Raw genomic sequence first — 25,705 nt, 5'->3', positions numbered from 1 at the left:
CACTTTGAGAAAGATGTGGCCAAACTAGAGAAAGTTCAGAAGAGGGTATGATGGAAGCATCTGAGTGGGGGAGAGGAATAGGGAGGGAGAGGTCCTTTGACAGTTGATTTTTTTGTCAGGTCAACTTTAACCTACTCGCCCGCTGGCTGCATCACCACTGAATTCAGTGGGAGGGAAAGTAGCAGGAGCACATGGCAAGGGGGAGTGGGATTATATGTAACGTCAAACTGCACCTTCAGGCTAGATATTAAGCTAGTCCGCCTAATGGCAAGGATAACGAAGCACTGAAATAGGCTGCCTAAGGAAGGCGTAGTGGTTTTTTTTTTTTCTGAAGAACAACTAGATACATACCTACTGGGAATAGTTCTGACACAGTCTGGCCTTTTGTCCATGTCAACTAAGTGATCAACATGTTGGAATACTGTCCAATCCCACTTTCTGTGTTCTGTGCAACTTGTTGAGTAGATACAAGCAATAAGATTAATCTTTTATGATACAATGTAGAAGTGTTGCCCACTTGCCGTGTAGGTTTTTCAGTGACGGGACCTGGTGTATGGGAGGCAAGAGTAGTGGTCTTAAGCATTGTCCATGGTCAGCAACGTTGATGCACTTTAAAACTGCAGTTTTAAAATCCTGACTGGTATGACGTTGAAGTGCTTCTGTTAGCACACAAGAACTCAAGTGTGTTTCATGGGTTATGCACATACTGTTTAGACTAGATTTGTTTTTGGCAAGGGTATGTTCTGGCCCCCTTCAAATAATTTTTAGGACTAATAAGAACAGTCCTGGACTACAGGCAGGCCACTGTTACTGTGGGGTAGACTCTTCTTCCAAATTTAATTGTATATAAATTTAGTAGTTATCTGTTTAGAAGGTAACCAGATCAGGAAACATTTTGTTATTTGGAGAACCTATCCAAAAGCAGGGCAAAACTAGATTGCTTTAGTTTAGGAACTGTGGAGGCAGTGAACTGTTTGTGCTGAAATATATGCCATGCTGAGTCATTTGGGACCTTTTCGGTTTTCTAGAACAGGCATGTTCTACCTATAGTGTTTGTCTGCCCTAGTTTAAAACAAACAAACAAAACCCCAAACAAAACAAAAGAAAGTATTGGGGGGGGCAGCCTCCTGTTTTTTTTAACACCACTTTGGGTCCACAGGAGCTAGAAGATTGTCAAGGGTGAACACAAAGTGTTTGTCTACTTAAGAATCTATTTCAGGATAACTATCCCAAGATTCGAAATGCAAGCTTTCTTTTTAGCTGTTATGTTTCTTCTGTGTAAGATTCTTTAATCCTGCCTGTTGATTAATCCTAATCAACATTAGTCAGAAGACCCAAAGCATTAACAAAGTATTCCAGTGACTTGGGGAAGGGAAGAAACGTGTTTTTAAGGAATTTTTGTCCATGTGTGCTTGTAAAAAAAGCAAAACCAAACAAACAAAACCCCCCAAAAACACCCCTCAAACAAAAAAACCCAAACCAAACAAAACTCCCCACAAAACTAAACAAACAGAAAATTGGAGTAGTGCTCTTCTGTATGTGCACCAAGAGTAACATGGGAAGGTGGTGGTGATAAAATTTCCATCTTCTCTGACCACAAATACTTCTTTGGCCTGACTTCTCTTCCTGTCTAACTTTGATTCTGAACATAGAAGCAGGTTTGACCCATAGTGAGCACTGAAGTACTTGACTAATTAAATCTTCTAAAATGTGGTTCTTTTCTGAAAAGTAGCCGTAGAATGGCATTGTGTGATTCTTAGATGAGTCACGCAAACTTTTGCTTTTCGAATTGTCCATCATGCAGTCCTAAACAGAATCAGCAAAATAAAATGGAAGTGAAGCTGTTTCCACTTTGTAGATGTCAAACTTACTACTTCTGACACCATGAACTGCAAAATTACAAATTAAAGGCTTTGTGGGGCTTCAATTTCTAGAAAATCCACATGTGGAGCCTTGGTGACTGGGGTATTTTTATATGAGGCCATATATCCAGGTTTACCAGATGTGTAGTAAACCTGTTGCTGTTGGTATATACTCTGTGTCATGTCAGGAACATACCCTTGCCGTACACAGTTATTCTCTTTTCAGGAGCATTGTGGAGTCATCACAAGTTTGTGCAATGGGTATAGTGCTTTTTGAAAAGTGTTGAGTGGCTTCAGCTTCACATGTTGTAGCACAATAAATCCACCATAAATTCAAAGCATCTTAATCTGCATTCACTGATCAGCGGTACGAAACAAATACAAATAGGCCTGGAGTTTCCTGTAATTCTCAGACTAGTAACTTATGTTGGATAATGCGCATGCACTTTGTGTCTGATGAGTCATGGTATCTTTCTACAGAGTGTGAAAGCTCTATATATTCACATTTTCTTTGCTGTCTCCCTGTATACCTGTCCATACATGTCTGCCTCCTTTCTTCCCTCTTATTCCAAGAGTCAGGGTTTGGTAGTGGAAGCTGCATTTGCTGTTTTTTACCTCTCCTGTTTTCAGTTGCATAAGACTTGCCTTTTCTTGGGTATATTTGCCTGTGACTTAACACTTCTTGTTCTCTTGTGTGAGGATGTAGAGAGTGGTAAAGTGTTTTTCTGCCACAAATCCTCCTTTGTGACTGGACTCATTGATAAGACTTTTTATTTCTGGTGGATCTGGCCCTTAAGTCAGAAATATTTCTGGAATAGCTGAATTGGAGTTAGAAGGGGACACACTTCCAGCCCAGTTAACATTACCATTTTATTAAACTTCTCTGTCTCAGTGGAGTATAAGAATAAAACTAAGGCATGAAACGGGGGTGTAGAAGTTCTCAAAGACAAGTATGTGCAAGACAATACATAGATTGAGAAGGGACAGAATTGCATGAGTGTGGGGAGCATTTAAAAGCTCAAACTAAGACGACAAACATACTTCTCATACTGCTGTAGTGTTGGATACACAATAGTGAGGCCCTTTCTACCAAAGTCTCATGGGGATCTAGGTGTCTGGGAAGAGAGGGATGTTTGGATTCAGTAGGAAGAGTTTCTAAGCTGGAGGCAGAGGAAACAGGCACTAAGGTATAGGAACTTGCAAAAAGAAGGTAGTGACAACTTTTGACACTGTCAAAGACTTTTCTACACAGGTTGCAATTTATCCTGCTCCTACCATAATGTATGTGTTCTGGAAACTACAGTAATGTTTGTTGTCTTTGGATATCTTCATTATTTTTGTTCATATCTGGACTAGGTGGGTAGTGGAAGTGAATGAGTTTGCTGTTCGAGTGAGACACCTAGATGGCTGTGCTATCAGGTAGGAGGATGTGTAGACCTACTACAGTGGTTTTGCAGATTGGTTTGCTATGGTAACAATTAACAGCAGTATGTTACTATGTTTTGCCCTGAAGTGTCATTTACAGAAGTCTTGAAGGACAGTAAATGTAGTCTGTAGCAGCATCGTTGGTGTTCGCCAGCCTTGAATGTTGCTTAAATTGTTTGCCGGGTAGTGATAACATGAAGACCTGGCTGTTGACGGCTTTAGAAAGAAACCCCTTTAATTGTGGCAATCCCTTCTTGATTTTAGCATGACTAACATGGTCATATATTTCAGCAGTCATGTGTTTCCATATCTCCTTATTACTAGGTCATCTGCAATCACTATGGTGCGAATACAACTTTCCTGTTTCTAGACAGAAAGGAATCAAAGCTCCTATCAGTTTAGTTGACCATAAATTACTGTGAGTTTTTCTGGAGCCATCACATTTGACTCTTAGTCCCAGTAGTTATCAAATGCATCAGAAATCTTATCATGTATTCTTGTTTGCTCAGTAAAGCACAAAATCAGGAGGAGGAATACACAATTAATTTCATGGAGCATGGGTAGGAATAACATGCAGCTGTACTGTCTATCAAAGTGATTGTCATAAAAATCTGTTAGGAGACTTAAAGGCTGGGAAACCGTTAACTTTAAGGGTGTTTGACATAACTCAGTTCCATGGGAAAACTTCTTCATAGCATCACATGATGTGAAAAGTTTTAAGAAATCTGATTCACAGTTTTTTGTTTGGTGGGGTTTTTTTTGGGTTTTTTTTTAATGCATTTACCTTTTCTTGAAGTAGACCTCAGAGCAATTAATTTCAGGTTTTGTCTCTACTTTGCATCTGTTTTCCTTCTTGATAGCAGCTTGGAAGGTGCCGAGTTTATGCATTTGGTTTTGCATGGAGGCAGTAAAATGTTTTCACTGAAATCAGTATGTTTCTAGTGGCTCTTTCAACTTCTGATGCCACTCTTTTTAGTTTCTAATTAAACACAGATACAAAAAATATTGTGAGTCTGACTTGAAGAAGCATTACTCGGATTTTTATAGACAACATTCAAATTGATGTTGAGTGCTGTCCAGTACAATAGTATCTTGATTTTTTTTTCTCTTCATAATAAAAAATGTTTAATGCAATTGAAGCGTGAACAGAGTCTAATATTTATTTTATATCTGATTGTTTACCAGAGAAAGAAGGAGGCACTTAAATATATTTGTGTATAGAGCTCTGAACTGGGAACTGCACCTGGGCAAGCAACTAGAAGTAGTACAGCAAGCTGTAAAGCAAGAGAGAATTGAACTTCTTTTCCCCAGTTACTTGCTTTTTGAGGAGTTCACTTAAGAAATGTCTGTCGTAACCTTTACAAATCTAGAAGCATGACATAACTACACACTGACAACTTCTGAATGCTTAAGTAAAATCTTTTTATGGCCACATGTCAGTCCTGTAGCCAACATATGCTAGGACGGCTTTGTAGATTGCTAGAGGAGATACAGTTGTCAGTGAAAGGGGGAGAAAAAGTTCCTATTTTGTGAATAACGTAAGAGATGCTGGCTACAAGGAGTTGGTGTAGAAGCATTTTGCCAACACGCATATGTTAATTTGGCATGTAATTCCTGTACAGCTTGCCACAGAATTGTAGATCGGTAAAATATCCAGGTTGCTATAGGTTGTCGCGATGTGTTGGCAGAATGGCAGCTGTTTAATCCAAACTTGTCCTGCTGATTCCTCTGTTTGGGTTAATATTAATTGAATACCTGACTGCATAGCATCTTAATGTAAATGTGTGTCTACATATTCAAACCCTTGTGAGGTGTAAATTTTTTTAATGCTAATTAGGGTTTCAGCAAAGCCTTTTATGAATAATGGCAGAGTTAAGTAACTTGCCTGTCATCAATTTACGCATGGCTCAGGCAGTAATGTGCATTTCCTTTCTTTCTTCCAGGAGGGGATGACCGCCGCGTCTTACTTTGGCACATGGAAGAAGCCATCCACTCAAGAGTCAAACCAGTCCAGCTGAAAGGGGAGCATCACTCTAATATCTTCTGCCTAGCTTTCAACAGTGGCAATACGAAAGTGTTCTCTGGAGGTAAGGAAGGAAGAGCATCCTGATTTCAAAGGAGTTTGCATTGTGAATGCCCTAGAGTAGAAGCCGTGAGCGAGATCCTGCCCCATATGAAAGGTCCATAGTCCCCTAAGGATCTGGAAGGTGTCCTTAATCAGCTTAGGCAGTAGAGGGAATAGGGAATTCTTTAGCTAGCATATTTTCAACTTTGTCATGCTTCCCTTTTCCCAAACCCTGGTGTAAGAGCATCATGTCTTGAGTTATCATGAGAATTCTGTGTCCAGTCTGCTCCTACTTGTGCTACAGACTGTGCAATGTGGTCTTGATTATTCTCTCTTAGCTATAGTGAGAGCAGATCCTTGCATCCCCTCTGGCACTCAGGCCTGATGCTTAAAAATCTCTGCTGATAGTAGCTGATTTTAATGCACCCATAGATGGCTAATGAAAGGCTATTGCCATCTATTGGTGGATAACTTTTCCTCAGACCTCATTTCAGTCCTCGCTAGGTAAGTGTCTGTCTTTCAGAACTGTTGGCACATTGGGCTCTGATTGGCCTTGTTATTTAGCTTTTTTAATATAAATCCACCTTAGAACAGAAAATTTAATTCAGTCTTAAAACTAATATAAGGAGAGTGATGATTTACTTGTTCTGGGGTAATAATTCCTAGAATTTGGGTTCATTTCACCACTTGATTTTTGAAGTGTTGAGGTAGGGAGGAAAATTGAATTGAGAAGAAAAAGGCACAAGACTTTCAAAATGCAGTCAGTGTCATTTTCTGCTGTACTTCATTTCTTCTATCTGACATGATAATAGAATGGACAGGAATAGGTATCTTTCATCAATATGTCAATTAACATAAAGCTAGGATATTATGAGACTACTTGGTCAGACCCTCTCATTACCTTTTTGAACCAAGATCTGTGAAGTGCCAGTTGGTGCTATAAATTGATTCTAAGCTCATGCGAATAGTGGAAGCTTCCCATCCTTCAATGTTGTGTTAAAACTATAACATCCCTTGGGGAAAAAAAGCATGACAGAGCTTAAGATGGTGTCAAATTTTAAGGATGAAGTGATAGAGATACACTTCTCAGGTGGAGAAAACCCCAAAAATGTCAAACAGTGATGTCTATCATCTGATTTTGGGGGTTGCTGTTTCTTTTATGAGAAAGACAGCAATCCACACTTCAAATGAATGTATCTGCATGAGTGATTCCAATGAAATTTTGGGCTGGAGTCTGTTTTACTTTAGTTTGAATTCAGACAAATGGAACCTTACATGAATATTCAAGGAATGAACTGTGCCAAGTCTTACTGCACCCACTGTAATGGTATTTTCTTATTTCTAACTTAACCCTCTAACATTGGGCCCTGCTGTCAGTGGCTACTGTTTTCACAGGGAGGGCTGGAGAGTGGTTTGACTGTACCTTGCCACTGCAGTTAAAGATTTACATCGTTGATTATGGTGGATTTTTGCTAGCATGCCAGGTTAGATGAGCTGTGACAGCTGATGCACTGACAGACTGGCCGTTCTCATCTCTTTTTCCTCCTCCAGTTTGCATAAACACACTATGTCTCTGCCAGAAATTATTTCCACTGGAGGAGTCAGGAACTCTTTCAGCTGCTCCACCAAGATTCACAGAGCTCATCTGCAAGGGCTGTGAGTCTGACTCTTGGATCCCTTGTAAAGAGTCATTTTGCTGCATGGCCTAGATGTACCATCTGTTTTATCTCTGTCAGTAAAATGGGACTAACTATATTTATTCACTCAGCAGTGTTCTGGGAGATTCTTAAAAGGTCTGAAAGAATTGTGGGTCCTAAGATCTGCTGGTTGTCACCGCCACCCAATACTGAAGTTTGAGTTGTATTCAAATCATGGAAGTTAGAATACTTTAAAAAAATCTCTAAGTGTTAGACTATGGAAAGTAGCACAAGGCAAACAGAACTCAATTCATTCTTTAAATAAAGCTGCCAACAGCTAATGACAGGATCTGATGACCTTTCCCTAAAGCAGCTCTTGATAGTAGAGGAGAGAGGATTTTCCACTTCAGTACATAATGGATTGCATCCAAGGAATTTCAAAGCTCTTTGCTTTGAAGGAACACATGTGTAGCATGTACCACATGTAACCATTATGAAAATGGAAGGGACTGAGTGGACAGTGGTTTGCACGTAATCTCTGGAGAAAAACCTGTCTCAAGGTGCCAAAGGACTTCCCATCCCTGAAGAATACTGTTGCCCTTCTTTATCTACACACAACTTATAGAGTAGAGCAGCATTTGAAATGAAAGATCCCTTCTATCCCCTCTTAGTAAACTTCATGGACTTTGTTGTTGTTGTTGTTGTTTTTGCATTTCACATTAAGTGTATGAAAGGCTGAAATAAACGTACAGGGGACTGACCGTATTTCTGTAGAGGCCTGATGTGACAGATATGGGGTTTAGGCCACCTTTAGGCTCCTCTCTCTGTGCTCTGTAGTATTTCATCCTCACAGGTATAATAGAAGGGAGTGACAGTTAGTTCTTGTTCTTTCTGGTCATCGTAACTGCAGTTACAAAACCAAGAGAGATTATAAATGGGAAGAGTCACATGTACAGTTACAGTTATTCTCAGTGAAGAATGCACTCTCCTGTGTTAAACACTCTTAAGTGGAAACCCTACTATGCTGAAGAACAGTGACATTTTCTGCAAGGATAAATCCTTACCAGAAGCAACCAAGCAGTTTGTGGTTAGGTTTTTGTCACCAGCTTCTCCCACACACAAAACAGAGAGAAGCAGTGGTTATTCTGCACACCCTCTCCTTTCATTCTTTCTTTCCCATTTTGGAGCTTGTGATGGAAGGGAAGGTTGATCCCATGATGATGAGAGGCCTGAAGCCAGTCATCTAGAATGATTCTTGAGTTCATACTGTATAGAGAGTGAGGAACAGGAGTGTCTGCTGGAGGAAATTTTGTCGCTGGAGAAACAAGGCTACATTTTTCGCTGGTCAAATACGTAGGCAATAGAGTAGTTTTACTAGGTATAAACCTTGCCTGTAATGCATAATGGGCAGTTTCCATTGCAATTAATGATGAAAGGACACTTGCACATAAATGACTTGTTTATTGCACCATGGAAAAGATGAGCTACTGCAGTAATTTAAGGCCGGCACGATTTAACTAGGAGCCTGTGCAAAGAGCAAGTGGATGTAGAAAAATCTCACACCTCATTAGTCAAAGAGAAACTTTCTCATATTTCTACTGTTGGGACAGAATTTGATTGAAATGTGTATGGGATACATGAAAACTGAGTGCTTAAGAACCATAGCATGGAATCTTGCTCTTTCTGAACCTCTACCTTTGGTTTATGTTTGTATGGTAGGAAAGCTTCACAACTTGATATCACAACTAAAAAGACATACTGAACATAAAAATATGACACTGTGGGCTTTCTGGGTTTTTATTTTTTTTTCCCTTCCGATTTAAATATAAATGTGTGTCGCCTTAAATATTTCTAAAGAGGAGGTGCCAAATTGGATAAATTAATATTCAGCGCAGATACTAAAAAAATATTCTGTTGCTATAGTTTGAAAAACACTGCATGAGCCAGTGAAATTACTTTGTAGCTGTGACCCTCTTAGTCTCATGCGTGTGGTTAGTTTCCATTGAATTCAATGGATGTGATCAAAGAAAAGTGACATAATTGTCTAGTTACTTGGTTTGTTTTTTGTTAGTACAAAAGAAATTATGTTGGCAGTCACGTTTGTGCCTTCTCAGTGGTTGCAAAACCCTGAATGCTGACAGTGTGTACTAGTGGCATTTGAGCTGAGAGCCTAGTGCATTTTGCTTATGGCATCTCTTTTCACCATTATCTTTTTATGGAGCATCCTCTGAGCAGGAAGAAAGATGTATTCACATGAAAGTTAAAGGTGTTCTGCTGCTTGATATGATACTCTATTTACTGCAAATGTCCCAAACCTCAAGCTCAAGCTGAACAAAGAATGATCAGTAACACAGTTAAGTAGAATTATTTGTTGAGTAGTACCAGATGGAATGAATTGGTGCATTTGATCATGACTGGAAATGTCACATGGAGCCTTTCATATAACTGAGCAAAGGGGCTGACAGCTTGGCGACTGAGCTGGTCTTCTCTCTGCTTCAGTTTTGGTTTTGAAATGGAAAATAACAAAAAGTATGTATTTTGTTTTGGTTTTACTCTAATGCTTTTAACCACTAGAACATGATGTTAAGTGTTTATATTTCTCTTTCTAGGCAATGATGAGCAAGTTATACTGCATGATGTTGAAAGGTAAATACATAGTTTGTGTTTCAAGAGCTCCCTTAATGTCAACTCATTGGAGGCACTTCTTATTTTAAATTAATGTTCTGGGAGAAGAGCACAGTGTTTTAATCCTGAAACATGCTTTTTGTTTATCTGAATTCATACCTGGAATGGACTATTCCCCATCACCCCGTTGTTTTGTTGAGGTTTTTTTTTGTCAGCACTTGGGTTCTGCTTCGTTTTGACCTTGGTAAAGAGAATGGTTATTAAATACATATGCTCTCCTAGAGGCATCATAGTAGGTTCTGAGTAGATACAGAGCCAGATTATTCTGGCACATTTACAAGTATTGTGGCACATACGGGTTTTTTGTCTTGTTTTTCAAAACTCTCACCTGACTTGTTTTTAAGATTTGTATTTGTCACTGGAGAAAATGACTTGGCCTATGTAACTTTTAAAAGCTGCCTGATTCTCCACACTGTTGTGAAGCATGTTTATTTTGATACTTTTTACTGAAACTAAAAAGCAGTTGGGAATTAGGCTTTGTGGTGCTACATCAAAATTAGGCTGTTAGTCAAAATATAATTAATACAGTGGTGGTAATGTATTAGACTGGAGTTTTCTGGATATCGTGTCTTTTGAGCTTACTGCTTTTGAAGTAGAAAAACTATAAAGTTAAAATTTTGCTCTGTACTAGTAACTTCAACAGATTTAAGCAATAACCATTTAAATAACATGAGCTCAACAAAATCCAGTATAAAGAAAAAGCAGGAAGAGATATGTGTAAGAACAGAGAAATATAAAGCCTTAGATCTTTCTGAGTTGCCTGAATACTTGTTAACATAGTTTAATTTCTTGCTAGGTTTGTGCAAAGCCTTTTGCGTTGATCAGCGTACCATCTGCCTTCCGTCATAGCTTGTATCTGCTTGTATAAGTCTTACATGAGAGCTGAGCAAAAGCAGCTTTGTCTTACGCTTGTAATGCTTTCTCAGGAGTATTATGTTGTTTGGTGTTTGGTTTTGGTTTTGGGGGGTGCATGGATTTTATGTGGTTTTGTTTGATTTGTGGGGTTGTTTGGTTTTGGGAGGGTTTTTGGTTTGTTGATTGGTTTTTTGTTTTTTTTTTTTTTTTTTAATTAAATGTGGACATGTTAACATTTTAGACGCTGGCGTTTATTGAGTCCTGACTTTTTAAGCTTCTGCAAGATCTTTGTCCTTAACAATTTTCTATATAACACATTTTTTTTACTGCTATGTCTTGCTTAGACTTGTTTTGACAAGTCTTTTTTATTTGTATGTATTTTTAATGTGCTTTTGTTATCAGGGTGGTTTTTTTTCAGGTGTGCTAAATCCAGTTGTAATGCATACAGAATTCATTCCTCTAAGGCTCTATGTGTGATCTTCTGAAAGCTTACTAGTCTGACATGCTAAATTCTGATTAATTTCTATAGAAGAAAGTTACTCTGAATTCTTGAATGATAACACTTGGCCTATCAACTGTTTTTTTCATACTTTTAAATGACTTTTTCTGTTACTGCTTTTTTGGCCTTTCTGTTAATGGTCCATGAGACAGAAGTACATCTGTCACTAAGGGCATCAATTGCTGTGTGAGGAAAACACCAATTTTAGGTAGGATCTCTTTCGTGGAACTTCCATGAGAGATTCTATACAAAGTGTATTCTCAAGAAATAAAGCAATCCCAGATTCTTCTGTCTTAGTATTACTAGGTAGATAAAGCTGTAAATACTTTGCTTTTTAAAACAACAGCAAAAGAAGGAAGAATGATAATATTGTGTGTCTCTTTTCCAGCACTGAGACCTTGGATGTGTTTGCCCATGAAGATGCAGTGTATGGCCTTTCAGTAAGCCCAGTAAATGACAACATCTTTGCTAGTTCATCAGATGATGGCCGGGTTCTTATTTGGGACATCAGAGAGTCTTCCCATGGAGGTGAGAGTCTTCCCATAGATGGAAAATATTATTGATTTAGGAAGAATTTGGGCAAGGCGGGGAAGGGAAAAGTTAATTTTTTTCTGGGACAGTCAAGACAGGGAGTGTTGGAGAAGAGTGGAAGTGATGCATAATTCTTGTGGCTGGTTGTAGGCAAGCCTTGGTCTTTACAGTTCAGCGTGAATGCCTTAACTGACTTCGTAAGTACCAGCATATAATGCAGGCTAGCATAGAACTTGGTATAAATAGGTTTTAATTTGAATAAAGATGCAGTGGAGGACATGTTTCTTCAGAAAAAACATCTTGCTAACCTTGAATTAGGAATGTGGATTTTTTTTTTTTTGGTTTTGTCTATAGCTTGGGATAAAAAAATTTGGATGTTTAGAAAGCTGTTATTTTGATCTGAATAATTTTCCAAAGCTATTTATATGCTTCCCTGTGACACTGAGGATTGTTCTTATGTATAATGTTTTCTGGTTGTATGCAACTTAGAGCCCTTATGTGATAACAGGGAAGTTGAATTATTACTTCAATCTTTGTTTTCTAAACCAGAATGGAATACTGTTGATTTATATAACAAACCTGCAGCTTCTCAAAGCACTGCAATCTGTTTTTACAGCTGCAGTTTTAAGGCTGAATAATCCTAATTTAGAATTGTAGCTACATAAATTTGGAGAGGAATACTTCAGTAATTGAATTTAAGTATATGAATACTTAAGTAATACTTCAGAAAATGAAGTTGGGAGTTTACCCCATCCTAAAGAACACAAAGCTGAGAATTTAAAACTGAGCACTCTGCGGGAGTACAGAATCTGTTTCTCTTCCCTCATAGGTAAAATATTTTATGTTTGGTTGGTTAGGGTTTTTTTCTTCTAAACTGATTAAATACAATTGCCTCAACTCATAGTTTCTACTGGTCTTACAGGAAAATTGTTTACGGCACTGAAATCCAGCTTATGTATGTTGTGGTAATTTGTACATACTTGTCGTTGGGTCAAAGTTGCTGTTTAACTGAATTAGCTTTTTCCATACCTCGTGAATTTCATAACTTTTCTAGGCTGTGATTCTGTCCCTTTTTGACTAGGAAACAAAAGCTGAAACAAGACATAATTTATAGTTTCATAGAAGTCTTTCAGAGCCACTTGTATCATGAAGGCTTTATTGAATGTGAGTAACCAGAATTAGGTCTTTCTTGATAAGCCGCACCAGAATACTCAGAGTAGATTGTTTACTGATGCCCTTCCTACCCCAGGTATATTGCCTTTGTAAAAATAAAAATGAAATTTACTAGCACTGCATTCAATTTTCAGTAGTCTGATTCTTAATATGAGTCTGATTCTCTTGTGCACTTGGGATATCTTATGTCTTTCCCGTCTGGTAATTTTGTTCAAGTTTGTTTCAGAATGTTAAAACATTCTGAAAAATAATGCACATAGTACATGTATATCACAGATTTTAATAAAAATATCATGTCTCTTCTCTTTCTTCGAAAAAGTCATTAATACCCCCCTTATTGCTCAGAAGTCCCTTACTAGATTGTTGTCTTCCCTTCAGCCAGTTTCTTACCCCATGAAACTCATTTGCTAATCCGAACTGCCTGTAGCTAAACTTGATACTATAACAGATGTGAATTTAGTCCTCATTAGAACTACTATTTTTCCTTTGTATAAAAGGTCAGTTACTTTATGAGAGAAAGAGATCAAATTAGTCTGATGTGACTAATTTACCTTTGGTAAAGGTAAATTTACCAAGTGTCACTTCATCCCAATTTTACTGTTTTCAAAATATCCAAATGATAAGACCAGGCACTGAATATGGCTTCCAAATTAGAAATGGTGAAATACTCCTTTATTGCCTTCTGAACTCTATTCCATAAAGGTCTGTCTCTGTTAGGAGAACTACCTGTTGCTGACAGCGGATGTTGATAGTCGGTGGAACTGGATGCTTAAGTGCATCCATATGAAGCTGCTCAGTATCTTGTGCTAATGTCCAATCTGATCTGTGTTTCTGAATTTGTATGAAATGAGGTTTGTCCTTCTTTGTCATAGTTAAACCTTGCTACTGCTTTTACTGTTTCTGAGACCTTGAATGAGAAGGCTGCACCAGTGAAAATGGAGTGAAGTGTACATTTGGGGCTTTTTTGGGGTAGTGTCTTAGGTTCTCTGAATATTAAATAAAGGGCTTTTGCATGCTTGTATAGGAGTCCTGTGTCAGCATTTGTATGTGAGCTCTGCCAATGTTTACTACAATGTAATGCTGTCACTGGGGTAATCCCCTTGCCTGCAATGGTATTTTCATGGGAATAGGCACTACGCCTGCTAGTTACCCTGGGCGGCCAGCTCGTTAAAATCTTGCAAATAACCTCCTAATTTAAAATAGTGCATTAAAAGAAACTGGAAAAGGGAGTTTCATTCCCCTTCTGTTTCTCCCTGGCTTTCACTGCTGAGTGATTTATGCAGTAATTTTTATAAACCCATTTTTAATTTCTATTAGAGATGGTGTTGAGCTTCTCCATTGATAAACATTTTCATACTCCAGAGTGTAAGAGCTACAATTGTGAATGAACATAAAGAACAATAAAATAGTAATCCCCCTACCTTTCATTAAAGTGTCTTAGTGCCTCATTAGTTTAGCTCCCGTAATCTCTCTTTGACAGGCTGAATGGCAACTTTTGATATCTTGGAGGAAAAATGTGGTATGAGACCAGGTTATTTGTAATAAAAGTGTGAAGGAAAACACCAGTAATCAGTGACATTGATTTGACTAAACATAAATACACAAATTAAAGGTTTGTTTTAAAAACCAACTCCTTTATTTGGGATTCTGATGTTTGTCTCTCCACTCAGCTAATGCAGGCCATTCCTTCTCAGTGGGGGCTGCCATTTTAATAACACAGCCTTTTACATACCAGCAGGGATCTGATTTGATGATGTAAATGTAGAAGGTCAGTTTTGGTGTTAAACCCAATTTGGAATGCTGGCAGACCAACAACAATCTCTAACAGAAGTTTGCTCCTGTATTTTCTTTTACCTTTGCCTCCCATGACAATTGAGAGCACAAGGGAGCTTCAGCCATGGTCAGACACCTTTGTTTTGATCACTGCCATGTGAACACTAAAAAGGAAAAGTCCCTGTGACAAAAAGCTTGTAATAGAGTGTAAGAGGAGGGTACAGATGGGGCAGGACAAGTGAATGTTAATTCTGTCTCAGCTGCTTGATGGGCATAGTTTCAGAAGGGAATTTGGGAGGGTTGGTTGTTTTAACCATGTTTTGTGTTTTAATGAAGTACCATTGGAAGTGCTTGTGGAGCTAAAGGTGCCTGACACAGTGGCTCAGATAAGGGCAGTAACAGTCTCCCAGGCACATGAGCAACACAGTGGTTTCATCAAAGCAAACCACGAATTGAAAAGTCAGGCCTAATCCTTGGCTCAAAATAGGCATCGATTCTGGTTTCTTAGTTGAGTGAAAGGTGGTAGCACACCACAAGAGATATACATAGCAAAGAGAATTAGGCTGTGTCTAAAGCCTTAAAACTAGCAGAAAGATACGGAGAACGATGGCGGAGTTGAGGCTTTTTCCCATTCCTTATGGAGAGAGCATTTAAGAGGTGGCAGGCCTCCTTTTCCCCAAGGTTGGCAGCTTGCTTTGAGCTGAGTTCCATACAAACTTGCTTGACTTTTTGTAATATTATTCTCCCATATAAGCAATTGCTGCTACATTTGCAGTTTGGGTGATCATCGATGGCTGTGGAAGCTTCCAGGCATATATATATTGCTAGGAAGCTTTCAGAAGCCCCCCTGTGCATAGTCCTTATTAAATGATCATTTGGTCATGAACATTAAGAAGATTCAAATACTTGATCTTTGAGTGGCTAGGTTTAAACTCTGATAACCTTCCATAAGCAAAATGGTGTCTTGAAATCCAGTATGTGTCCTTTTCCATATTTAGACAAAGTTAATGTAAGTGGGTAGATTTTAAAACCTCAGGTTTTATATTGCTTTGGATGTGTCAGCTTGAGAAATGGTTTGAACGTGTTTCCGTATCTTCAGATCTTGTTACGCTGTTTCCCTATTAAGCTGCCAAACTCATTACATTGAACAGTTGTATGCATTGTTCTTACATCTGAAATCTCAATTTTTTCCACAGAGCCCTTCTGCTTGGCACACTACCCATCAGCCTTTCACAGTGTGATGTTTAATCCAGTAGAACCCCGATTACTGGCTACTGCCAACTCTAAGGAAGGTGTAGGACTCTGGGATATTCGTAAACCACAGAGGTATGATCTGGCTGTCCTTGTCTTATGCTGTTCTATTTCTTTCCCTTGAGAGGTGATGGCATGCTACTCTCTGTCTCTCTCTGTGTCTCTCTGTCTGTCTCTCTCTTTTTGGTTTTTTTTCCTCCTCAAAGTCAGAACATATGATCGTAAGAAAAGATGCAGACCAAAGTTAAATGCAATGTTAGTAAAACTGAATTGAATTATTTTGCATAATTAATGTTCTTTTTCATACATAAGCCCTAATTTGATTTAAAATGGGGCTAGATCTTCAATGTTAAGGTAAGTGGTTTTTTGGAAGCCTGCCTGGCCTCACTGCTGTAGATTAACTCAGATTGTTGTGTCAAGTTCTCATCATTATATTTAGCACTGGCTTGCTAATACTGGAATAAACTGTGATGGGCACTGCCTGGTTTACAGTCTGTTTTTTTCTACCCAGCTCAGTTTTCAGTAGCTGATTTGAGATTGTGGTCAAGGCACCTTTTTACTCAGTGCCAAGTTCTATATGACTTCCTGGATAGTATAGACACCTATGTAATCAGTACAGCTGCATAATGTGCTTCCAGATTTGCATAGGTTTTTAAACAAATGAAAAGAAGAAAATAAGTTTGCAGCATGAAGTGTGGTTAGACTGGGTCTAAAGTGGAAGTGTGCAATGTCTGATACCAGAGTTTGGCATGCATGTGAGATTAATCTTCTGCTGAAGTATTTTTATAGTCTTTCAGATTTTGGAAGTAATTTCCTTTTTTATTCTAATAATCAGAAAAAATAAATTGAGCACCTCACATAAATGTCCCCCTCCATCCCATCCCCCCCCCTCTTTTGTGGTTACAAGTTTCTGGTTACAAGTGTAAGCACAGAAAGGATCATTTCAAAAAAGTTAAAAGAAGGGAAGATAGGTAGTACTTGTTTTACACTGCAGTAGCCTCAGCTATTTAAGATCTTCCATAGCATAGGAATGAGAGGATATACGGCTTCAAGTTGCACCAAGAGAGCTTGAGATTGGACGTTAGGAAAGATTTCTTCACCAAAAGGGTTGTCAAGCATTGGAACAGGCTGTCCAGGAAAGTGGTTGAGTCACCATCCCTGGAGGTATTTAAAAGAGGTGTAAATGTGGTGCTTAGGGACATGGTTTAGTGGTGGGCTTGGCAATGCTCTGTTAAAGGTTGGATTCAATGATCTTAAGGGACTTTTCCAACCTAAACAATTCTATTATACTATTCTAAGTATCACTAAGGATGCAGTCATTGGCACTGATAAATACAGGAGCAGATTACTTGACTAAGGAATTCTCCCCTTACAAATTCTAACACGTTTTCTAATAGAAATAGCACCTTTTTCTTATTTTAGTCATTAAGACTTTGGTCTCGAAAAGTTTCACAGCTTATATGTAAAAATGTTGATGAGCTATTGCTTGGGGTGGTAGCAGCTATCGGGTCATGGAAACTCAGAAGATCTCTAGTCTGGATGCTATCCTGCCTTCTTCCTCAGTCTTAACCACAAGGCAGAGTGCTTGCTGTGAGCTTGTTGGGTGGCTACTATTGTGTGTATGAGATAATAGTCTGTGCTCACACACTGAAGGATGCACATTTTTAGCTGTATTATGGAATTGTTCTTTCTAATGCCAAATACAAAATAGTTAGAACTGAATTGTAATGCCTCTTGGTAAGTAATTCATATTTCTCCAGATTTAGCACCAGTATGAAAGACATAGATTTAGATTAGATAATAGGAAACAATTCTTCACTATGAGGGTGGTGAGGTGCTGGACAGGTTGCCCAGAGAAGCTGTGGCTGCCCCATCCCTGAAAGTGTTCAAGACCAGGCTGGACAGGGCTTGGAGCAGCGTGGTCTAGTGGAAGGTGTCCCTGCCTAGGGCAGGGGGTTGGAACTAGGTGATCATTAAGGTATCTTCCAACTAAAACAATTTTTTTTTTTTGACTGGTGAGTGGGATGAGGGTTCCTTATGTTATAACCTCTGGGTTGTCTTGAAGGCTTTGAATAAATTAAATTGGTGGAAGCTTGTATGCTTAGATCTGATGGACCAGAGCTACCTTTTTCTGGTCCTAATCTGATCAAAGGCTCAATGGTCATAGTCAAATACCATACCTTGCAACTATAGTGCTGAAATTCCAAGGGGGATAGGTCACACCACTTTTCCCTGCTTAGGGGAATGTGCACAACACCCTTATTGTGCAGCTGGACATACCATGCAACTATTCCCTTAAGCACAGAATTTAAAGCATTTGCACCTACTAGGAGTGGTGCGTTGTGTAAAATAGGCACATGCTTCCTGCCTGCAGCCTGCTCCTCCCGGAGCACTCAGAAAGAGGAAAGTGAATAGTAAGAGACAGGCTGCTTCTTGAAGAGTAAATGTTTGCTGTTGGCTGATGCTTACAGCCTCAGACTTGGGCTGAGCAAGCTGTAACTTAAATGAATGCCAGTGGTAAGTCTGCTTTCAGCTGCCATTTTTCTGGGACAGCCATCAGCTTTCCTTCTTTGCTTAATCAGAGATGTGCCCAAAAACGTAGTGAGAAGGGGATGCTTGGCTGAGGGAAAGAAAATGGCCTAAAGCACTCTGCTGCCGCTGCAGTTTGTTCCCAGGAAGCAATCAGGGAAGAGTGAGCTCTATCCTGCTAGTGGGCTGCCAAAGCCAGAGTCCCTCATATTTAAATAAACCAGACTGGATTTTTAGTCTTTAATAAAGTAACAGAGCATTTGCCGAAACTCTCACTGGTCTCTGCAGATCTAGTTTGCTAATCTAGAAATACGGAACTTGATTTGTTAAGGTATTTGGAGCTGATTCGCTTTGTCTTATGAGGAAACAATTTTATGAATTTGTAGATCTGTTAAAATATAATCCTCACTGCAGTGAGGAACTGGAAGCCAGAATTTAGATTTTCATCTGTGGGTTTCAGTTACAGTCTCTTCTGGGGAAAATACAGTATGAACTTAATTATCAGGGGAGGGAAAGGGGGAAGTGGTTGGTTTTTTTTTTTAAGGATGAGGTAATCCACATGATGCTGTGAATACTTGTGATAGACTTTACTTAGAGCTGAAGTTGGTATGTGAGGGAGTTTGTGCATATTTTCTGTATTCTTATTGATACTAAAGGACACAAAGTGTAGTTGCAGGTGAGATATGTGCCAAAAGCATTTTGGCTGATCAGTGTTATAGGCAGAATGGGATAAACAGCCCTGAAGCTCTCCATAATCTAGGGATAAACAGGAAGCTGCCTCTGTAACTTGCGTGCCAGAACCGCTAGCACAGCAAAGAAGGGCTACTTCATCAGCTCTTTTCTCACTGTCAAAAAAGTCTGCTAATGGTGGAAATCCTTCCTTCTACAAACCTTGTAAGGTTTGTAGCTCTGTCTTATGCTGTCATCAGTATCCAAGAAAATGTAACACTACCTGAGTTGCAGGAAGGATGAGGGGATAGAGGCTTTTTGAGGGCATGATGTAGAAGTGCTAACTTGCTGGGATTGAATAGCACAATATGTAATTATAGTATAAAATTGCTAGATCTGTCTATTCCTTCCCTAGCCTACCTTTCTATTTCCATTGCTGTGCATTAAGTTCACTTTGAGGGACTTTATTTTATGCTGTAAGCTGTCAAGAGAAATTCCTCCTTTCCTTCAGTATTGATGTAGTCCTTCATAATACTGTGGCCATCATGGAAGTTTTTCACTTGTGTCGTTCCACCTGTGGTGCTAGCAGAAATGACTAGATTAGGTTAAAATTTAGCTGTTCAATCATGATGTGTGGCAGCAGGGTTTTAATTAGGGGTTGAATGGACAGAAAGAAGGAGAATATATGTAGATTCTATTAGATGTTTGCTGTGGATTGCCAAAATGATAACTTCCACGGGGTGAAGCAGGAGTGCAGCACTCCTCCAATACGGGAAAGGTGAAATGGTTATATATAGTTAATACTTTGTGGCTAGTATAACACTTCATGTATAACACTTGATGTAAAACTCATTTGCTCCAACTGTCCTGTTCTCTGTCAGCTCTCAGATGGAGGCAGACTTAAACTGATGCAGCCACTACTTGGATTGCTTCGTAACTGGAGACTGTTCTGGTGAATCCTGCTGCTGCTCCCCTGCAAAATCCAGAAAGCAAATGAAAACGCCTGGAATTCTGAAGACTAGCCCAGTAGCAGTAGTGTAGCTAGCAATTCCTTCACATAACCTGGCCAGCAGCACTGGTACAGTAATACTATTTACAGATATAGTTTAATAAGTTTGATAAGCCTGAAGGGTTGAGCTGGCCTTTGCTCATTTGAAGGGCATCAGGCTTGATGCTGAATTTCTGGTTTTAATCAGCAGAGGCTCCTCAGGTGAGGTACAGTTTTTCTTTAACTTTGTTCAGCTTGATGATGTACTGTCAGAAAGGGGGTGATTTAGCTTCTAAACTTGTATGGCAGTTAGTGGAATATGGCTAACTGTGCAGTTTTAAAATAATTGCTCTGAATTTTCAAAATCTTGAATGGAGTAGTGATATCCTTGTAGGTTAGGGAATTCAGATATAGATTCCACTGCTTGTCAGAAACAAATGAGTTGCATCTACTTATCTGGAAAATTTGAGGATTTTTACACCAGAGTGTTTTTCTCCAAAATATATGGCTCTTCTTCAGTTGGACTATAGAAGAATTTGCCTTTCAGCTTGCTGTTACACACTTCCAGCCAGGAGAGTTGGTTTTATCTGCTTCTTTAGTCAGGCAACACTAAACACCTCTACAAATTAAAAATAAAATATTTTTAGGGTTTAAAAAAAAAAAAAGTCCTGATTATGAGTAAATTTTATTCACATACTGTGAAATTGGTTAGCTTTCTGATGGGAAGCTGAGAGTGCTTTATGCTTGGCTACTACAGTGAAGAAGATAATTGAAAAAGCAGCATTTCTTGGCATGCATTGGGAAATTTAGACACAGTTGCACAGCTCTGAATTGTGAAAAGTTTAGCTCACTTCAAATAGTCATAATTTGATTAGTCTTGCTGACTGAGTCAGGATACAGAGGCGGATTCATTTTGCTTTTTCCCAAAGTTCATTCACAGCTTGATATCTTTTCTGTCTCAGATTTAGTTCAGCAAAATTCCCCCCTTCTCCCCCAGTGTACTAATAAAATTTGAATGTGGTGGGTTGGCTCCTCTAAAATAGCGTACGAAGCACTGTTAAAATAGAACCAATAAGTTCAGCATGATTGCAAGTTAACTAGTGATTCTGGAAGTCTTATTTTCTATTTTTGGAACGTGTGAGTATTGCCATTCTTTCAGGTGGAAGTTAAACTGAAACCAACTGTATTGTTTCTTTTTAAAAACTGAATCGAAAAGCTTAAATGTGGTCTTGATTAGTGAGACTGTTGTAAGACACTCGCACCACTAGATGGGGCCTGGAAGCTGTGCCTGTGTAAAGAAAATCAAAAAAGGCAAGTCTGTTCATCTTAAACTGTTTCAACAAAATATGTATTGTTACAGAATTGCTGGGGGCAATTCAGCAAGTCAGTTTACATATATATTTCAAGCAACGACTATGTAACTCAAGCTGGTTTTAGGTACTCATGTTTTCCTTTCTCCTTTTCCACACAGCCCCGTGCCAATCTCCTTCTTTTTAATGAGATCAAAAGGCAACTTTTCCCCCAAAGAAAATACAGTAATTATTCCCTTAATTATTTCTTTTCCTATGTTCCCTCTCTCTCTCGCTCCACTCCCCTTCCCCTCCCCCCCTTACATCAACTAACCTGGAAGCTTTTGAAATCAAAATGATTATTGGTTATTCGTCCGTCCTACTAATGACCATCACATACTTTTAAACTGTTTTTCACACTACTAAAAGGCTGTTCACAGAAGTGTTTTCTGCTTGTGGTGGGAGTACTGGGCTTGAGCTTTTTACATAGTGGGATCCATTTGTGCATCCAGTTCAGGGGTTAAAATGCCAAGTCTTGGGTCAGTATCAGAAGTGCGTATCTCGGGCATTTTTGTGAGCCTGGGAGGGCTTATCTAAAAGCTCCCAGGCCCTCATTCCTGCTATGTCCATTGTGCTAATTCTGTGATTGACCTGGTTTTTGAGCCAACTCATTATGCTTGGAAGTTAGAAAACTAACCTGGAAAAGCTTTTTAGCTTTCTTACGGCCTAGCAAGTTGAACTGTGTTGAGGGAGGGCCCAGTGAGTAGTATAGGTGATGGAGAAGAGAGAGGGAGGACTGTAAGACTGAGAACAGGAGATAAGAAGGAAGCAAGACCTTCCTCATTTGAGGAGCAGTGAACTATTTGGTATGTTCAGCTGTTTGTGGCATTACTGTTTTACTTGCTTCACTTTCTTTTGCTACACTAACCTTTCCCTTTTTTGTGTTATCAGCATGTTCCTTACAAGCATTCCTGGTAGTTTTTTGTAAAGTAGAAGATGTGAAACATAACCAAAGTTGGGAGTGATTTACCTTCCAAGGCTGTCTGTTGCATGAGAATAAATTATAAGCAGAGAGTGTTTCTACTTGACGCTTGACTTTTTATGTTCCTGCAGTACAGCAAAGTGTTCTAGGACACCAGTCTTGAGCGTTGAGTTCTGGGAACACTTTTGTCCCCAGAATTCAAGTACTGCGTTCAAGCTCTGAGTGAGGTAGAAATGCTTATGTGCAGTAGACCTTTTTAAGGGTCTGAACGTTCAGGAGGCCTGTGCTGTCTGCATAGTTACAAGCCAGTGTACTCAAAAAGCCCAATGCTGAATGAAAAAATACTTGACCACCCAGGCAAACCTGGTATCTCTTGGTGACTGTAAACCTTATGGCATATTTTAAAAGCTATCTTGACCATACAAATCATAAGCCCAAGTTGAAGGAGTGTCAGTTTCACTGTTTTCCATCAACATGTTACAGACAAAGCCAAACAAGAACATTAATTCAACTTTTATGTCTGTCTTTGTCTGGGCTGAGGAGTAATGTAGTTCAGAGCCTTTTTAAGCAAACTCCTTTAGCTCACATTAAATGAATATTTGTGTCTCAAAACCATACCCATCAAGAAATTTGTCTCCTGCACTGAGAATTCAGAGGAAGCAAACTCCCAAGCTGTGGATGAGGAATACCTGTTGTTAGATATCAGTGAATCACTAGTGATTAGCTCATTAAATAATAAGCAAAATACAGAGATGGAAATTTCTTCCCTGTAACAGACTAATTAGATTCAGGAGGATCTTGAGGGAGGACTCTTTAGTGTTTATGAATGTCAGGGTAAGTTGATCTTGCCGGTATGTGGAGGGCTTTGAAGGATGTGGCTGTACTGTGCTGCTGGTCTCCAACTGACTGTGTTCTCTAAAGTCTTTGTCTTGAACAGAGCTTTTTCTGCCAGATGCTAATTACTAGGTGTTCTGCTTAGTCATGTGCTGCAATAAAACACAATCCAACTCTTAAAACAATGTACTGAATGCATAACTTCTGGTCCAAATCTATTGGAAATCACAGGTACTCCGTACTTCTGAAAATGCAGTTCTTGGCTCCTGATTGCCTTGCTTTATAGCTTCACTTGTATCATTTAGTTTACAGCCTTTTAAAGACCTGATGAGTATTACCTTCTTGTTTGTGGATCATTGGTCTCTCATGGCAAGAGGAAAACACTGTATGTGTTACGTGTTTTACATGACTTCTTTCTATGGAGGGGTATGGAATATCTGTAGTCAAGATAAGGATGTAGAAGTCTTGCAGGTGGCTTATGTTAGATTGACATGATGACGTGTAGCTGGAAAACCTAGGTTTCAGGTTCACAAGTCCTTTGTCGGTTTTGAAATAGAAGTGCTAGCTGTCAGAACTACAGGCAATTTGAGAACAGTTCTTCACAGTTTAGTTAGTTACATGTCAAATTTACCATCTTTGCAAGAGAGGGCTAAGTATTACCTCTAAATAGAGGCAGGGTTTTAGTAGAGTTTGGGTTTGCTTTTGTTGTTGTTGATTGGTGGGAGTGCAAGAGAATGGGAGGAAAGGGAGATGATGAGTATTTGCAGCTCTGTCTGTACCACAGATGATATTTATAGCCTGTTGCATAGAGAGGACTTTAGAAAACCTGTGTGGTGATGCATAAGGTATTCTAAAGTCATAAAACCAGCATTATAACTAATTCCACAGATTTAGGTCTCCAACTGTTGCCAATTTTAGTTTCCCAGCTTGCATCTTCAAGGTATTTGATCCTTAAAGATCATACCAGAAGAACAGAGACAGCAGTTATTTTCTGAGAAATGCTCATGCACATGCTGAGTTTTATCCTTTCTAGCTTACCTTCCTGAGCTCCCTTTAAAAAGTAGCTGTTGCCTAGTTTTATCTGTGTGTTACCAAGATGTCTGGTATGTTGGCTGAAATACTGTGAAATACTGAGCTTCTGGAAGTACAAGTGTGGGATCCAGTACTGATGATTTTTTTGCAGGAGATAGGAGTCGGGGGGATAACTACAGGGTTTGCTTCTTGACAGGGAGTTCAGTGAGGTTCAGGGCTCCTTAAAGGCTAGAACTGGTGCATCAGAAATTTTCTCAAAGTAGCATCTTTGGTTGTAATTGTTTTTTCCGTATGGGTTTTTAATAAGATGTTACATGATGGTGACAGGAGTGGGATGGAAGGAATAGTATGTGGAGATTTAAGGTTTTTCTTCGGCTGTTGTGTATTTTGACACTGCATGTAAAGGACAGAAGCTTGTGATTCTAACCACTTCTAATGCCTGTCCTTTGGGATTGCCAAAGCCCTTACAGATGGAGGAGTCCTCTACATCACTGAATCAGCAACTACCTGTTCAAATTATTTCAGTGTAATAGAAGTATGCTGCATGGTTCTGTTTGGAGACCTTTGCAGTCCTGCTCTGAACAAAGCACTGTATTAATGAGTGAAGGAAAAATGTGTGTATCTTGGCAACCACTTTTTCATTGTCAAGCTTATCAGTTTGTTTTCTTTCCCTTCTCAGTTGAACCATTTGTTGTGAATTTTTACTAACTTTGTGCTCATTAAAGTAACTCATTTAGCTAGGTTACAGTATAACAAATTTTAAGTGCTATTTAGGCACTCACCAGTATGGGTCAACCACACCACCTGAAATAGTTCAAATAACTATTTGTCTTCTCTTGCAGTTCAGGAAATACAACTCATCCCACACACGTACCATCCTCATCATTTTTGCTTCTGTGCTATCAAGGCAGCTCAACTGATCTGTGTCTCAACCTAGAATTTGAAGCTCTCCTGGCCTAGTCCAACTTGGCTTATTTGCCACAAATAACACAGAACCTAAACTCGGTTATTCACACACACACACACACCCCCCCCACCATTCGTTTTCTATTATTTCTTAGAAGTTCGTTTTAATGTCACAGAAAGGGAGCTTATTGTTGCTTAAATTCATGGGGATTGAATTATTCTTTTTTGGAAATCTTTGGGTTGTGTTGAAGGAACTTTTGAATGGTAATGACATCTGGAGGAGTGATGGTATTTTTTGGCTTTGTTTTCCTCATTGTAACCATAAATAAATCTCTGAACTGTTTGACAACAGGTTTAGCCAAAAATCAAATTAGTTCTTCAGTGTTAGAAACATCTGAGCTAGTCTCCTCTGCATCTCTAGTAGGGGGCCACTGAAGAAAAAAGGATGTACTTGCAAATAAGCCTTTTTTACTTTGGGCAAAGAGAGAACATGACAGTCATTAAGCTTTTAGTTATGCTGATGGCTTAAGTGGTATTTCTGCTGGGAAGAGGACTTTGCTGCATATGGCCTCCTTTTTTGCGGTTGCCACTTTCAGCCAGTTGATGCTTTTTGCTTTTTTTTCCTTTCTTTTTCTTTTTCCCTTTGAAAGACAGAAGTGTTGTGCCAAAGTTGCAAAAGATGTAAATCAGTGAATTTATTGCTAGATACTTTGAAGCAAG

The 25,705-nt window shown here is 39.1% G+C and overlaps 1 protein-coding gene across 4 annotated transcripts in view; it reads left to right on the top strand.

Annotated features, from left to right (window-relative positions):
• Positions 1-25,705, top strand: part of DCAF5 (DDB1 and CUL4 associated factor 5) — a 74,080-nt gene that overhangs the window by 5,609 nt on the left and 42,766 nt on the right. For all 4 annotated transcript variants that reach the window (XM_030485328.1, XM_030485329.1, XM_030485330.1 and 1 more), the window contains exons 2-5: positions 5,231-5,374; positions 9,599-9,635; positions 11,417-11,556; positions 15,702-15,831. In XM_030485328.1, coding sequence (XP_030341188.1) covers positions 5,231-5,374; positions 9,599-9,635; positions 11,417-11,556; positions 15,702-15,831 — 451 coding nt within the window. The remainder of the gene's footprint in view (positions 1-5,230; positions 5,375-9,598; positions 9,636-11,416; positions 11,557-15,701; positions 15,832-25,705) is intronic.

This window comes from Strigops habroptila, chromosome 4 (genome assembly GCF_004027225.2).
Source record: "Strigops habroptila isolate Jane chromosome 4, bStrHab1.2.pri, whole genome shotgun sequence".
NCBI classification, from domain to species: Eukaryota; Metazoa; Chordata; class Aves; order Psittaciformes; family Psittacidae; genus Strigops; species Strigops habroptila.
The sequence above is the reverse complement of the archived record's forward strand: the minus strand, read 5'-3'. Positions and strand labels throughout refer to the sequence as shown.